At 40.5% G+C, this 16044-nt stretch overlaps 3 protein-coding genes across 4 annotated transcripts; all 3 read left to right on the forward strand.

Moving 5' to 3' along the window:
* Positions 1–507: 507 nt before the first annotated feature.
* Positions 508–1452, forward strand: LOC116250775 (uncharacterized). Its single transcript, XM_031624708.2, has one exon. It carries the CDS (start codon positions 508–510, stop codon positions 1450–1452), a length of 945 nt encoding a protein of 314 aa, XP_031480568.1.
* A 4720-nt stretch (positions 1453–6172) lies between these two features.
* On the forward strand, positions 6173–11783 carry LOC116249889 (uncharacterized). 2 transcript variants are annotated; one of them, XM_031623199.2, is made up of 4 exons: positions 6173–6309; positions 6541–6774; positions 8269–9903; positions 11295–11783. In XM_031623199.2, exons 1-4 carry the CDS (start codon positions 6298–6300, stop codon positions 11322–11324), a joined length of 1911 nt encoding a protein of 636 aa, XP_031479059.1. In that variant the 5' UTR covers positions 6173–6297; the 3' UTR covers positions 11325–11783. The 2 variants fall into 2 exon arrangements, with proteins under 2 accessions (XP_031479059.1, XP_031479057.1); XM_031623197.2 differs by having other exon boundaries at positions 11373–11783.
* A 2168-nt stretch (positions 11784–13951) lies between these two features.
* On the forward strand, positions 13952–16044 carry LOC116250354 (FBD-associated F-box protein At4g10400-like). The gene is made up of 2 exons (XM_031623981.1): positions 13952–14776; positions 15508–16044. Exons 1-2 carry the CDS (start codon positions 13952–13954, stop codon positions 16042–16044), a joined length of 1362 nt encoding a protein of 453 aa, XP_031479841.1.

The raw sequence follows: 16044 nt of genomic DNA on the forward strand, positions 1-16044 counted from the left end.
AAAATCGTATGAACTATCCAATAACCTGATCGGATGGTTTTATGGTGGAAACAATGAAAGATAACTCTTTGGAACTTATATGAAAAGCGAGTAGGGGACGTTGTGCTAGATGTTAATGGCTTTGGTCTGGTTTTAGTAGGTTCAACACTAAATTAGGGTTTGAAATCAATCCAAAATACGGCTCACATAGTTTCACCCTTGCGGCAAGTGATACGTGATGCAAGTATTCAACTGGATGCTATACACGTCTCTAACCTTGATTCTTGAGCACCAATTGGTTTGGATCGAACTGATCCGAAGTTGTTGGACAGATCGCATGCATTGGCTCCAGACAAGTCGTGGTTCATATGAAAAGATTCGATTCACTGGTCAACTCCATGACACCTTCCTCCATTGATTCTGAAGCTCAAGGAAAATGGGGTTTGCTGCAGAAAACGCATATGCTGCCGAAGTTAGGGTTGGCGTTAGAGTGCAAGTTTGAGAGGAGGAGGAAGAGGAAGCGAGAAAATGGGCTCATTCGTGACCACCTTCCTTGGTGGGTTAGGATTCATAGCAGTTGGATGCTTCCGAGCATTTAGGGCATCAATTGCTCCTCCTTCTCCCTCAATCTCAGACAAAAAACGGCCCTTCTACTCTCTCGAGCTGACCCTGATCGCTGCCGTATCCTTTCTCTTCCTTCTTAACTCCTTCGTCCTGATTTTCAAGGCGTTAGAGATCTCAGATCACCTTGGGTTCGCCCTCCAGCTCCAGAACTCCGCCGTTTCCTCCCTCTTTCTCCTCTATTCCGTCGTGGGTATCGCTGATTTCTTCACGGACTGCCTCCCGCTTTCGCCCTCGATCCGGAATCTCGTAGCCCTTTTTGCCTTCCTGGAAGAATTCCTCCTCTTCTACTACCAGAAGAAGGACCCGGCCGGAGTCGAGAATCGCTACTTCAGCCTTCTGCTGGTACCGATTGCTATCTGCATCTGCTGCATCGTTCTGGAGATCTCGTACCCTCGTTCTCGATTCCCTGGATTGGGGATCGGAATCGGCCTGATTCTTCAGGGTACTTGGTTTCTGCAAATGGGTTTCTCCTTCTTCACGAGTTGGATCACGCACGGTTGCTTTCTGCACGAGCGGAGCCGGGGAGATTACAGCATCAAGTGTAAAGGGCACGCTGAGTATCATCGAAGCAGAGCAATTGCCACTCTACAATTCAATCTGCATCTGGCTGCGCTCGTAATCTTGACGGTTGGGGCGTATTCGATACTGAGTAGGAAGATGGGTACTCGGGATTATGATTCTTATAAGAGGATCAGCCGGAACGAAGAGTTGCAGGATATGGGGAACGTGAATTATGGGCAATTCACGCTGGATTCAGATGAAGAGGAGGCAGTGGATGAGATAATTGTGGAAAAGCAGCAGCCAACGTCGGCATCTGCACCGAAGACTAATGGTTTGAGTAATAACTGACATTCTTCAAGTTTCCTTTGCTGGGCAATTGTTGTTTATGAACTTCTACTAGCTTGGTTGATAATGTGACTTGGGTCCTTGAAAGCATTTCTGTGGGTAGCAATTCTTTGTAGTAAGAAATGTAAAAATCTTACTTTAGTTTTTCAGATACTGTCAGTTGTATTATGCTTTTTCAAATTTGTGAGTAAGATTCTGTATCCAAGTGCTTTCTGAGTGGGACTCATACGTATTGGCTATTGCGCGCTTTTTAGATATGGACACTTCGGGGTTGTACAAATGAATGAATAGATAAATAAGTGCATACGGAGAGAGAGAGAGAGAGAGCCGTTTTTGTTATTTTTTCTTGAATATGTCTGCAAAATTTTCTGGTTTACTATTTGGGTTACTTTAATTTTGGCAATTGACTTATATTCATGTATATTTGTTTTCGTTCCCTTTCTTTATGTTTGCTTTTTTTTAATCTAGCTCTGCCGCTAACTGTGGGACTGCTGTATTTTGTTTGACTTCCGTATATTATTTTGTTATGCTATTATGAGTAAAAAATTATGATCGCAATTTTTAGGTAAAACGTGTCTTTAATCCCATTGATTTCTTGGGAAGTGCTTCAGACTGGAGATATTACTGTGCTTTAACCAGAGAACTTGCACTATTTTCGTAGCTTAGCAGGTTCCGCTTTTTGAGAAGTACCATTGTTTTGTAGCGCTTCCACGTTCTGTTTTTGTCTTGATTTGGAGTCAGGTGCAATCTTTCTTCCTCATGAAAAAAAAAAAGAAATGAGCTTGAGGTAATTATCAATAAAATTTGAAAGCAATCATCTCTTTGTTGTATTATGTATCACAATATAGCTGCTTGATCTTTTGTGGTTCAATGTAATTGCAAGGACACATGCTAAACTTAAGCTGCACATGTCCGGTAACTTTCCCTCAACTTTCTTTCTACTCAAATTGTTAGTAGTAGTAGCAATTGGAAGTGCACCCAAACGGCCTATTTAGCAGCCCATTATAACAGGTCGACTAAGCCTGTTTTTTGGTATCTGCAGGACCAGTGTTTCCGCAAGGGAGAGAATAGCCCCATACAAAAATTGATCTAGCTTTAAAATTTATCATAAGAACTTTGCTCAATTATTTGAAAGAATTCTTTTTCTGTTTTGGCCATTTCATTTACCTTGAACTTTTTCTATAAAAAAATGTTCATCCTTTTCCAGTTTTCCCTGCATTTGCCCTAAAGATAGTTAATGGTGCTCCGACTACCTGCACCTGTCCTGTATGTCCCACCTATTGAAATTCAGACTGCTCATTGCTAGAGAAGAAAAATCAGAGGAGATTCATGGTCTTCTGTGATGAGTTTTATGTATCGGGAGATAAGTTGGAAGGTCTGCTTTCAGTTGTATTTTGACCTTATAAAACTTGGTGGGTAACAACCCTATGGAACAAGACGTTGGAACGCTTGAAATTTATGTAGGGCGTTTTACTTAGTAAATATTCTAGAATTGAATGAAGCGAAGAGCCTGTTTTGTGGTAACAGCAGCACTGGAAATAATGTAGAGCTGTGGCTTTCTAATTCATTGTTCAAGTGAAAGGAAAATGATGGATGGACAACCAGGTTGTCCTTGTGGGATGGTAGATTTGTTTGAGGATCAGTCGGAACTTGGAACATAGTTCAACTCTCCTTTCTTTTGTACCAATAATATTGCATCAATGACAGGATGAGGGGGACATAGTTAATCTTCCTTTGATTTATGTAGTAGATTCATGGAGCAGCAGCCATTTTATGCCAAAAAAGTTTTGGCATTTTAATTGCAAAATGAGAGCTAGTATTATATTTCAGCCTGGCAGGAAGAAACATAGGCCAGTACTAAAGCATGCAATCTTTTTCACATTTTATGAAGCAAGCTTATACAAGATCTTGTTCCCAGATGGGAAGAAGAAATCTATTTCACTTGCATTTTATTCATCCCTAGTGGAAGTCATCATGTATAGTGTAACCAATTCTTATCACCTAGAACGCCAATAAGTGAAAAAGGTGTGAACCTCTTGGAGTTCATTTGCTCTGTATAAAGCGAGCAAATTTGCTCAAGCCTGTATTGCATGTATGAAGCGTGTACGTTGGTGAAGCAGATTGCCAGCATACTTTCTTCCACTCCTAACAAAGTTTAACAAGTTGATTGACTTGTTTGAAAGATGTTCTTGGATGGGGATTCTGGATGGCAAGCAGGTAGCGTGAGCATTTTGGGTACTCAGAGTAAATTTGGAGAAAAAGTTCCTTGCAGCTAGGAGTCAGCCAGTCCAAATGTTGTTGCAGGTTGTAGAATTGTCATGTTGCAGGTGCTTCTCAGTACTCATTAATTGATCTTTTGTCCTCTGGCAGCAACTTTTTGTGCTTGAGATGTAAAAACTTGTTGAAAATATTGACGTCGCTTTTACCTGCCTTTTCTATGTGGCACCCAAAAAAGAAATTTGTTCGTAAGCCAATTCAGAAGAAGAGCAAAATGTTCTTACCTCCACCCATATTTGCCCGTCTCCCTGAGAAAAAAGGAAATTGCTATTTCTAGTAACAGTACATGGTGGAGTTTGCATGGCCAGCTAACAGCGTTGCGATGATGACTCGGTTGCATAATAAACAACCTGGAGGAATGATAGGCCAGAGGCCACACTTGTTGGAGTCCCATCTACTATTAGCCAGGCCTTTCTATCTTTCTTATTCTCATTTATTATTACAGTATCCGGTGGACAAAGAGTTCTCTCTCTCTTTTCGTGTTCTGTATTTGCCTGAAAAAGGTAGTTTATATTTGAAAATGATCGACATAAGGAACAGCCATGATTCTGAAAAGATTATGTGAATTGAAGATTGAGAAAAACCATAGTCCTGGGTTGGTGTTCCAGTTGGTGTCTGCTCTCTTTGCACAGGCAAGAGATGCATGCTTTGCTTGAGCACCTGCTCGGCTGCTCGTTGCAGTTAGGTATGTTTTTGAACGATCAAGCATTTGCATAGGCTTATTGACAAAAATGAGGTCCAACCCTCTGTAAGTTGTGCACCAACATGAAAACTTGGTCATCCCTAACTACCTTCCAATGAAGGCTAAAATTTGGGTTGCCATGGAGACTTACTGTTCTACAGGAGGTGGATGTACCATATGTACTGGATCTAATGGGAGGTACAATCTGAATCTAAATTATACAGATTTGTTTAGCACAACAGAATCATATTAATCATTGGATACTGTCTAGTAAACAGAATATGGATTCATGATGATCCTGGTCCAGATAAAGTTGAATTGACTACAACTGCTCTTGAAAGGATTGGCTTTTGGTTTTCTGGATCATTCGTTGGGGTCGATCTAACTAGATCTACATTTGCAAACCAAAATGAGTTTAGACTCAATGCAATTCAAATTTGATGTCTGGAAACGTGCTCACCAAGCTTGAGCCCGTGGTTGGAACCAAGATCCATAAGTGGTTAGCTGAAAACGCCAAGGTACAAATATGTCGGATTTGCCGACCGGCTCCAATCCAACTTATATCCTTGCATTTGATTCGGACGGTACCATTGCTGATGCAGGTGAATACTCGTTGCAGTTTATAGTTAGTTGAATTGTGGTAAGGTCATCGGCCACGATTAGAGGAATAAAACATTGTTTTCTTAGAACACATTCTTATACCACATAATTTAAACATAAAATAAGACTTTAAACCTTGCAATTAAACACTAGAGAAAATCACATGGAGTTTTTACTGCTTCAAATGTTATATAACATACGTGATTGAGAGCCAAAATTTTTTTGTTGAAGGGTGCAATGGAAAGGCCGATAGATCAACTCTGTCCCCATTAAATTTATCAAAATTTTGATAAGGGGTGAAATAAAATTTTCATAAAATGTTTCCTCAGTAAAATTTTATTTTTCAAATCTGGGTCTGATCCAGGTTTCTAAATTTTGGTGCTACCGAATCCATACTTGGCCCGCTCGCAACCATCAGGGCCCTACGTCGGTTAGAGGATCATTTCCGTCCAACTGTATAAGTCAACCCCCTCGTCTTCCTTGCTAAACGAAATGGTCGGGCGCCGTGAAGGCGGCGGCGGCAACAACCAACTCCCCTCAAGCGCCCCCTCCAACGAAGGCCCCCACGCCATTGCGATAAATTGCAGAAACGCCACCCCAGTTGCCATCTTCACGAGTCCTACCCTAACACCCCAAACTTGATTAAGCTCGACTGTAGTGACAATGAACTAGCACATTCTGAATTCTAACACCTACGCGGCTCCAATCTTTACATGTTAACGGACCATCTAGATTTAGCTATGGTTAAGCAGTTATTTTCCTTAATTTGCAACTTAATTAAGTTTTTACTGTTTGAAGTTTTAAGCTGTCGATCACTTGCTAGCGTGGGTTAACGGCGCGGTTAATATCTCCGGCGACCATCTACGGAAAAGGGTTGGTTCATTGGCATGGCCGTCAATGTACGCCATCTGCAGCGTTTTAAACATTCATGGAGTCGTGGGCTTTGCTTAGAGTTTGGGTTCTATGCTTAAGTTGGTCGAATCAAGAAGGTTAAAGCGGCATGAGCGACTGGACCAACGGTGCCGGGCGACCGAACCAAGCGACAAGCATGGGCGGCCCTGCCCGAGGGTAAGTGCCTAAAGGGTTGTTAGGTTAGTTTAGGAGAAGGAAAGGGTGTTTAGGTAATTGTGTTTGATTTGTATCGTTTCATAACAGCTGCAAAGGGAAAAACGACCACCGAAGCCACATTCCCTGAGGGGGAGGAGGCGGTCTGAGAACCGCGGCATCTCTTTCTTTCTCTCCCTCTCTTTCTCACTCTCAAATTCCTCGTTCCCTCGCTTTCCACTGCAATGGATGCCGAGGTAAGCTAATAACTCCTCTCTCTCTCTCTCTCTGGTCTCTGTCTTTCTTTCTCTCTCTCTCTCTCTCTCTACAGATTATCACTCTTAAGGATTGCTCCAATCGAAGGCTTCTTGAAAAGCTGCCGTCTCTCTCCATCGCTCCCAAAGGGGCGAACTTTTCATCCTTTTGCTTGTTACCTACACTTCTTTCAACCAGATGTCTCTGTCTCTCTAACCGTACAGTTTTTACAGGTGATGGTTCCTCCGCTACCAAGCATTTCTGCGACACCAACTATGGATTTCTACGGTCTGAACATTCCTCCCAAATGGGTTTCTCAGGAGACCATACAGTGCATCGCCAGAGAAGCGGCGGGGAGGATTCTCGTTGCCGAGCGCAAGGCGGTTCGATGTCAACAGGACTTGGCTGCTACGAAGGAGGAGGCAGTGAAGATGCTCGTTCGGATGAAGCAGATGATGGATTCCAAGGTGAGAGAATGGTCCTTTTGAAACTGGATTTTTGTGTTGTCTTTCGTTTTGGCTGGTGGACGGTGGAGTTGGTCCCCAGTTTTTATTCGATGATCCTAGACTGTGGTCGGTTTTTTGCTTGTTCTGCTGCGTTGGTAGTCGATTACAGTATAGTTGTTTACCTTTCTTCATTTGTAGTTTCCGGTTTGCTGTTGCTTACATTAAGAAATTTTAGCGATTTCCCCTTTTACCTTGGGCGGTGTTCTTTAGAGTGGGAGTTCGGCGCCCTATGCTCTGGGCTTGCTGTTTCTGATGCTTTATTGGGTTTTCTTCCTTCACTTATTCTTTGCTGTTATCTTTTGCATTACCCACGCAGATTTGCTTTGGAAAGCTTTAGCTTTCCGATGGTGATAGCTAATGGTTTTGATGTTGGGATCTTGAAATGTTTGGTAAAGTAACTTAGAGGTGAACATTGTTCCTTTTTTTGTGTGTGTGTGTGTGTGTTGTTGTGGATTGTTTGAGAAAGAAAAGGGGGAGGGAGGGTGTGGGCAGTGAACGTCTGAAGAGTTTTCTTGTATCGATCTTTACCAGTTCTTTTCAGATTCTCCCAGCTTTTATTGCTCATATTTGTCCAGCGTATTTTCTAGAATCAATTTTTAGTGCAAGTTAATAATTTGTTAAGAGATGGTTTTCCTTGATGTTTCATTGGCAAGGGCATTAATGGCACTGAGGGTTCTGGTATAGAAGCTTATCCTAAACAGTAAGAGAGGAGGTACATCTTTTGGTGAAAATGGTGGTGATAGAATATTGGATGTAGTGGGAAGAGCAAGAAATCGTGATGAAACTCAAGAGCCAAAAATGTTCTCTGCAAGAAGATGCCGAGATCATTTTTAGGGCCTTATAAAGAAAGGATGTGTTAGAATATGGCGCTGAGTCATGTAAAAACACAACCATAATAGATACGGAGCTCACGTTAGAAGCTCACCCGACAAGACTTCAGCAGTTATAAATTTATAATCATAGTATGCTTCTTAGTTTGTGCATTGGGTTGGTACCACAATCTGCTATCCTTTAGTAAACTGAAAATATATGAACTATAAAGACAATAGTCTGATATTCTTGTATTCTCTTTGCATCATTCACTTTGGTATATGTTTGCTCACGTTGGGATTGTTCTGCTGAATTGAAGTCTCTAAAGAACAATTTTTTAAAGGAAGGTTTGTCAGAGTTGTTTTTTTTTTGAGTTTTTATATCAGTTTCACTCTTTTTCATTTTACATCTTTCTTTCTTATCCTGGCAGCAATTCGTCACAAAATAAATATACAATAATGTGTACCTTGTCAAATTTGTCATCCTATAAATACAGCATGATCATCAATTGGAGCATGATAAGCAACAACAAAGACAAAACTTATACTAATAAAAATATCTGTTTACTCCTTGAGTGCCATTGATCTGCATAAGCATGGCTTGTAAATGAGAGCACTTACTATCTTTTCTAAGTTTTCTTGTCAGATAGCTGAAGCGGAAAAGGAGTCATTAGTTCAGAGCAGACAGATTAAAGAGCTTGAGTATCAACTCATGGAAGCTGAAGACATAATCCTAAGCCTTAGAACTGAATTATCAGAACTTTTAGGAAAGTTTGACAGGAGGAAAGGTGGATTGGCGACATCAGATGAGCATATTCCAAAAGAAAGTGCTCCTGTCCTTGAAGATGCATATAATCAGAAGAAGTTTAGTTCTGCTTCTCCTCACCCTGAACCGCTTAAATGCACTGATGAGGGTACGGACGCTAATGCTAGAATTACAAGTGGTCTCCAACATGGAAACAACTCAAGATTATGCAGTGCAGAAAATAGGGCATCCATGAAAAATTTCGATGTACAGAATCCAGACTTAGCCTCAATAATTATGAGGCACAAAGAAACAGAATCATGTAGGAATGGGTGCACTCAACGAATTCGTGCATTTGAGAATAGCTTGCTTTCTGAACATTGGCCTAATCCTGGAGGACATACTCATCGGTCCTCCTTTCTGAAGAATGTTTGTAATGTTGCCAATGCCATCGAACAGCCTTCTGCTATTCCATCTGCTATGGCTAAACAGGAGAACAAAATGACAAAGAGTGGCGGTTTAACATGGCCAAAACAAATGATTGATGTTGGTGGAAGGACCGACGCTAGATATTCAGACATGGTTTTCTCTACATCCTTCTCAAGGAGTAAAAAAAATGCCTGTCAGCAGAGCAAGTTTGATAACAGGAATCTGCCAGATCAGCTCTTGGTTTCTGGTCCTGACACAACTAAACCTTTTCCTCAAACTATGGCAAGTGTGACATCTAATACATCCAGGCCAGGTGAGAATAATTTGAGAGAGGCTGTAGAAAAGTCTGATAATGATGACTCCAAACATGATTTGCAGCCAACGTATGCTGAAAGTGGTAAAGAATCTCCTAGAGAATGTGAAGAGAACATGGTTCTATCATGCAATACTAAGTGCAGTGCAGGTAGTACCAATGCGGATGAGTTTATCCAGTCTGACATTCTGAATGTATCTGCTAGGAATTCTGATTCTGAGTGTCCTGTCAAGGAGGTTAACATCCATGGCCATGCTTCTGGATGTCCTCCTGTTGGTTCTCATGGTTCTGGACCTGGTGATGGTGCCTCAATCTTGGGTTCAGACATGGATAACGTAAAAGAGAATGTTAAATGTGAAGATGATAGTGAAGCATGCACATTGCCTTCAACTAAAGTTATTCGTAGTGGTGGTCAGGGACAAGAAAGTGTTAATGATATGAACCCCATCAAACACGATTCTGGTGTTTCAAATGGTCTGGGAGCTAATCCTGTGGAACAAAGTATCACAGGATCTGAGTTATTGTTGCAAAATTCTGATATGGAAGAGACACATTGTAAATCTGTTGCGACTCCTCTTCGAACTGTAAATGATAAGTTTCTGAAATACACATTTCATAGGAAACGTAAAAGGGAAGTCATTTCCAACAAGACCGAGGAGGTTGTAGTGGAGAAGAAGCCATGCTCAAAGAAGAGGTCAGCTAGAAGACGCCGCATCTTGCATAAACTGCCTGACTTTGGTCAAGTAATGGAGTCATCTAGGGACAGCAGGCGATTAATGCAGGTCGCTCGTCAGGTTAGTGATTTGTGTCATCATGCAGATGTTGGTTATCCTTTCTTTACTTGCTGCTTTTGGTTTCATAGGCCTATGATGGATGTCATTATACCATGAAAGGTGAATTGATCACGACCTGGTTGCATCAAGTCTTTTTGTTGGGTTAGAATATTTTGGTAGGTTGATGTTTCTATGATTAGTTATGTAGCTTGGTTAGCTAAGTGCCTGTTTGATTTTGTGTAGTCCAAGTGTCCATGACATGGGTTTTGAGGATGGTCTCTCACTTTGTGTTTCAAATTTTCAATAAATAAATGTTGGTTATGCAAAATGTGGACCAAAGGTCCACATGTCTTGATCTTCACATTGATTTCTTCCTACCTCAAGGGGCAGATCAGGAAAAAAAATGAGACATGCCCATGCTTTTGAGTGTTGACATTGACAGTGCGCCTTAAACAGAGAGGCACACTGCATGAGCATCCCAAACACATTAGTTTAACAAGAGTAGAGAAAGAAGACCCTGTTAGTTCCTAGGTGTGTTTCAAATGTGTGAAGTCCACAATGTAGCATTTAGAACTTTGGCATATAGTATACATCTAAAATCGCTTGAAGAGGGAGGCACATTGTACGTGCATCTTGAACACATTACATTAACAAGAGGAGAGTGATTAGACACGGTTTTAATCCCTCCTGGAGGTACTTCCTCTCAATATACTACCATAAAAGCCCTTTGCAACTCCTCCCATATATATATAGTTTGAGTACATGTCTGTCCAAGGGACCTGACCCATAATTTAGAACCCGGTGAGTACCACATATATTATCATTAATGAGCACTGTTGATGGTTGCCGTTGCGATTTTATCCATAATTGATTTTATATATAACTGCCTATGATTGTTAATGAAGTTTGGAATTTTTTTAGCTTGTAATAATATTCAAATTGCTATTTTTAGAACAAAGGTACCCACATTTTTGGCCTTGAGAAAAACAGTGTGACAATTCCAAATTTAAATTAGTGACAGGTTGAAGATGCGAGCAAAAATGAGGCCATAGAGTAATTTGTGGAATTATGCTTGGTAAGTATAGATTGTATGTCTTTGGAAAGGAGATTGAAATACCTAAAAGAGAAACGTGATCAAACTCCAGTCTCCACCAGTAAGATGAAATCATACCATAGATAATGAATTGCTCATTAAATGGTCTATTTGGAAGTTTTTGATATTTGAGCAATTCTTATATATCAAAATTCTGCCTTCATCAGTGGCATTGAGTATGAACCTTAAGGCTGTTGATATGTGCGTCTTCCATGTATTACTACCAGGTCCTTTGTGCCTTGTTTAAACATGCCTTCCTTTTTCTTCGGTTTGGTAAAATCTGTACTTTACTCTGGGCTGTAATGTTTTGTCCTTGCAGCTCATTTCTCTGTCTGAAATGCATCGGTGATGATGACATTTCTTTCCGTCATCTGAAGATGGTGCTTCGTCCTTGCAGCTCATTTCTCTGTCTGAGATGCGTTGGTGATGATGACGTTTCTTTCCCTCATCTGAGGATGTGGCGGAGCATGTACGGGGCACATATATTTCAGACATCATGGGATCTGGTTGATCATTCCCTTGATCTCTGGTCAAAAATCTGGTCAAAAATCTGTTCTAGTGAAGGCTTTCCGAAGAATTTTTGGAGATGATCTAATCTGGACAATCATATTTAATCGAGTACGAGTTTGAATAAGTTACACACACTTGTATGGTCGACCAAGTAGATTCTCTCATCGTATTTCACTTGAGTTATCCTTTATGTCTTGAGGATTCAATCTGTAATATGTACATTGAGTGTATCACTGAACGATTTGGAAGAGCAAATTTTCATTCTATACGATGAATAATTCAATTTGTTTTCTGCTTATCATCATTGTCTTATCGGCCGCCTCTGCTGAGATCAGGACTCCTGGTGAACGAATATCAACTGGCAAGTTGGTTGGCTTGTTTACCTCGGTTTCAACAATTTGAGTTCTGAACAGAAATCCAGCTTGTCTCCAATGAACCACTGCCATCGGATGTGGAAGGCAGTTCCAATTGGTATAAGTTATTTTACACTGTTTTGGATGGAGGTAATCTTAGTAAGTAAGATCTGTCGTTTATAAAAAGTCTTGTGCGAAGATTTGACAAGGTAAAAAAATAAGGGCAACTTTGCCACATGAAAAATTTCTCTCATCGTCATCAACATGGATAAAGACTAAAGAGGAATTTCTCTAGAATTCTTTCCATGAAGAAAGAAAGAAAAAAACCTTTTCCATTTATTGCTATTGGGCATGGTGTCTTCACTCACTATCCTTAAGAGGAAGCTTAGAAATTGAGCTCCCTGAGGGCAAGAATCTGGATACCCAAATTATATCCAAATTAGCTGCAGGAAAAAAGGGGTGATATGGTTTTTTCTTCTTTAGAATATGTGAAATGCACATAACGTGGTCGTCAACGAAGTTCTAATGTCTCCGGCGGATTGAATTGGTCTTGCTAAATACTTTTCTGATCCAATCTTTGGGATAGATTTAACAAGCACTTCTCTGATTCAAGGGGCCGTTTGATGGTCAGAAAAAAATTTCTAGAAAAAAATTTCTGGAATTGAAGAAACGGAAATTTTTTTTCGTTTTTCCAAAACTAGTTTGTGTTTGTTATGGAGGAATTATTTTTCTAGAAAAAAATTTCTTTGTTTGATGGGAATGGTGAGAAAGAAGGAGGAAGAAGAGAAGGAGGGAGGAGGGAGAAAAAATTTTCTCCTCCAATGATCACAAAAAAATTTTTGGAAAAATTTTTCCACCCTTTTGGCTGGAGAAATTTTTTCGAAAATATTTTTCCAGAATCATCTCCAACGGTCCAAATTTTTTTTCCATGTTTGATGAAATGGAAAAGTTTTAAAAATTTGAATTTTTTTTTCCTGTTGGTGCTTTTCCTGCCAACCAAACGCCCTTGAGGAATGTCTCTTATATGAACTTCCTCTTCCCGCATAAACGTCATTTGACGAGCCCAGAGATAGCATTAACGGTAAATTATCGGGAGGGATGTGGATTCGACTACGTTCAAAACTACCGGGTAACTCAAAGGAGGAGATCTACCGGCTTTTACTATTACGGGAGCTTTCGAGAGCACATCTGGAAACCTGTGGATGACTCAATATCGAAAAACACAACTTAATTGTTTGATATTATTAGAAACACATTTAAGTTTTCAACTATCAATAAAAAATACTCTTCTGTTAATTAGACCAACATTGTATCTAACTTGAGTTCATGAGATAAATCATTAAGATGCCCTCTACAGATTTCGGGTTCGTTAGGTTGTCACACCCCTTTAGTTACATCAAACGACACCATTGATTAATTTTTACTGATATTCAAGTTGGTTTCTTTATTAATGACAAAGTTAATTACGTGAAAATATTTATTAATGCTAAAAAAAGGAAATGTAGATAGTTGTAAAATTGAGGATATTTCTTCTGTTCTTTTTTGGAAGGCAAAATACTCTTCAACTATTAATAGAAGACAAAAATAAAGTTATGCATGGTTGTTGTAATAAACCATCAAATGAAAATTTCTCTATTTATTATGTGAAGTTTCGGTGCAATTGAAAGGAGTGAAAGAAATCTCTCTCTCGTCTCTCGCTACTAGGGAGGAGAGGCGTCGCTGCTTGCCGGAGAGAACGGAGGGACTTCATCACTTCCCTTCGCTGTAATTCTATTCCTTACATTTTAACCAGATGTTACGTTAACTTAAAATGCGTGTCAATCTCCCTCTTAGGATTGATTCTTCACGATATCATCTTCATCTCCTTCCTCCACGATGGCATCTTCATCTCCTTCCATGAAAATAGCAGATTTATCGTTATCATCTCCTTTCCTTCCTTCTAACAAAAAACGAGAGCAAGGCGGTCCCTCTTGTTTTGGCTTTCGTAATTTGGCGATCAAGTTTTAGCTTCTGTTGCTTCACATTGTAGCTTTTCTCTGCTCCCATTGCTGCTTCAAATTGCAAGCTTCTCTTTCGCCACGCAGAAGGAATCCAGGTCGTGAGCGCAGGAGAAATGAAGGGCACCACAGGGTACCGCAGAATCAATGAACTGCCCGATGAGATTCTGCTGCACATGCTCTGTTTTCTCCCCATTAAAGATGCAGTAAGGACCAGTATCCTGTCCAAAAGATGGATGAATCTGTGGATGGGCATCCCCTCCCTGGTATTCGACGAGAAGGACTTCCCTTTGAGGCGGAGGTCGAGATTGCCGCTAGATGGAACAGATCTCTTCACGGTTGTGGACCGGTTCATGATGAACCATCACAAGTTCATCCGCAGCCTGTGCTTGCTCTTGACTTTGAGAAAAAATTCAGAAAGGATACTCCTCAGCAGTTGGATCCGTCATGCCATTGCAGTGAACCAAGTGGAGGAGCTCAGCCTCCAGATTTCTTACAGTGACCACCGTAATGAATTATATGAATTGCCTCTTCATTCATGCGACTGCAGGTCCATACATCACTTGAAGTTGCGTGGCTCCTATTTTTGTTCTCGACTGGGCAGTGAGGTACTCCTTAGCTCTCTTCAGAGCCTAAGCTTGTTTGATGTCCATTCCAATGTAGCCCACTTCTCCAACATGCTTCGTGCTTCCCCGCTGCTTGAGAAGTTGATCATCTGCGGCTGTTCAGCACATGCAGATTATGTGCAGATATCTTCAAAAAGTCTGCGGACCTTGAGCGTTAAAAATTTTAAATTTGCAAAGCTAGAGATTATTGCACCGTCTCTGCAAACCTTTGAGTGCGATTGTTATCCGGAACATGATGAGAAGTGTTGCTTAAACGTGCTCTTTGGAGACATCCACAGCATAAGGATTCTCGACGCTTGCACATGCATTTGTGATGTAAGTGGTGCTTGTACCATTCTTTTATGTTTACTCTTAGTTTTTTTCTCTTGTACACGAAGAAAAACGTTTGAAAAATATCATGTACTTACTTTTATGAAATATGGTGTGATTAAGTTCGGCCAATCAAACTTTGGACATATTCCCACATCATACGTGAAACAAGGACATATTATTCCTGGAACACGTATTCTGGAAACAAAATGTTCTTTTCAAACACCTTCATAAATACTAAACAAAGTCTGTATGTTGGCAAGGGTGAAGGCTTTTTATGACATTAAACAAGGAAAGGAGGCCATCTTGCGATCACAATGTAAAGCATGTTACATAAACAAGTCCTTTGGGTAGATTGCTACTGTTACTGTTTCACTCAGTAGCATGCCTAACAAAAGCTCGATCGTTATTGTCTATTTTATACGAATTTTCTGTTTAATTTATTAGTTTGGTTTGGTTCAGTCTCCTCTGTCACTCGTAGATCTTTGCTGTCCTTTATCAACCAACTGATGTTGGGGACTGCGCCTTTATTTCTTATGCTATAAGAAGGGCCGAACAGATGCATTAATTCTGTGGACTTCTACTCATTCTCCACAGGTTAGATGTGTAACTTGTGCCTGCGACTTAATAGGGCCACTACATGCTTTTCTTTTTTCTCATCCTTGTACGGCTGGTTAGATAATCAAGTAAAATTCTTCCACTGCCTTTTGACAAGTTCTTGAACTTTATGATCGAAGGTTCTTGGTAAGCAGAGGAATGGTGTAACTGAACATCCCATCTTCCATGAACTAGAAGAGATTATTGTACGCCCATGCTCATGGAAACTGCAAGTTGAATATCTTCTCTCCCTATTGCGAAGTTCTCCATTCTTGCGTAGCCTCTGCATTGAAGGTGAGTTCTCTAAAAACAAGTTGGTCAGTTTCACTTTTTGCATAGAGTTTGTTGCCATTTGCCAAGTACTGAAACTGGACCTTGTTACGGAACTTAATTTGGCTGGAACAGATTTGAGCTGTCTTTTGTACTCATACAATGATGCTCCACATGTATATGCCGGTCATGTACTCCCGTGCCTGCGAGATCTTGATATCGACTGCCTCCACGGGAATGAATGGGAACGGAAGTTTGTGAAGCATATAATCGAGGGCGCACCATCTCTTCAGTATGTGAGAATCTGGATTGACTCAGAGGAGACGTTGACGACCGGCCTGTTGAATGACTTTCTGTATCTGCAGCAAATATATCCACATCTCAACATTACATTTCTTCGAGAATGA

This window comes from Nymphaea colorata, chromosome 3, assembly GCF_008831285.2.
Source record: "Nymphaea colorata isolate Beijing-Zhang1983 chromosome 3, ASM883128v2, whole genome shotgun sequence".
Lineage (NCBI taxonomy): Eukaryota > Viridiplantae > Streptophyta > Magnoliopsida > Nymphaeales > Nymphaeaceae > Nymphaea > Nymphaea colorata.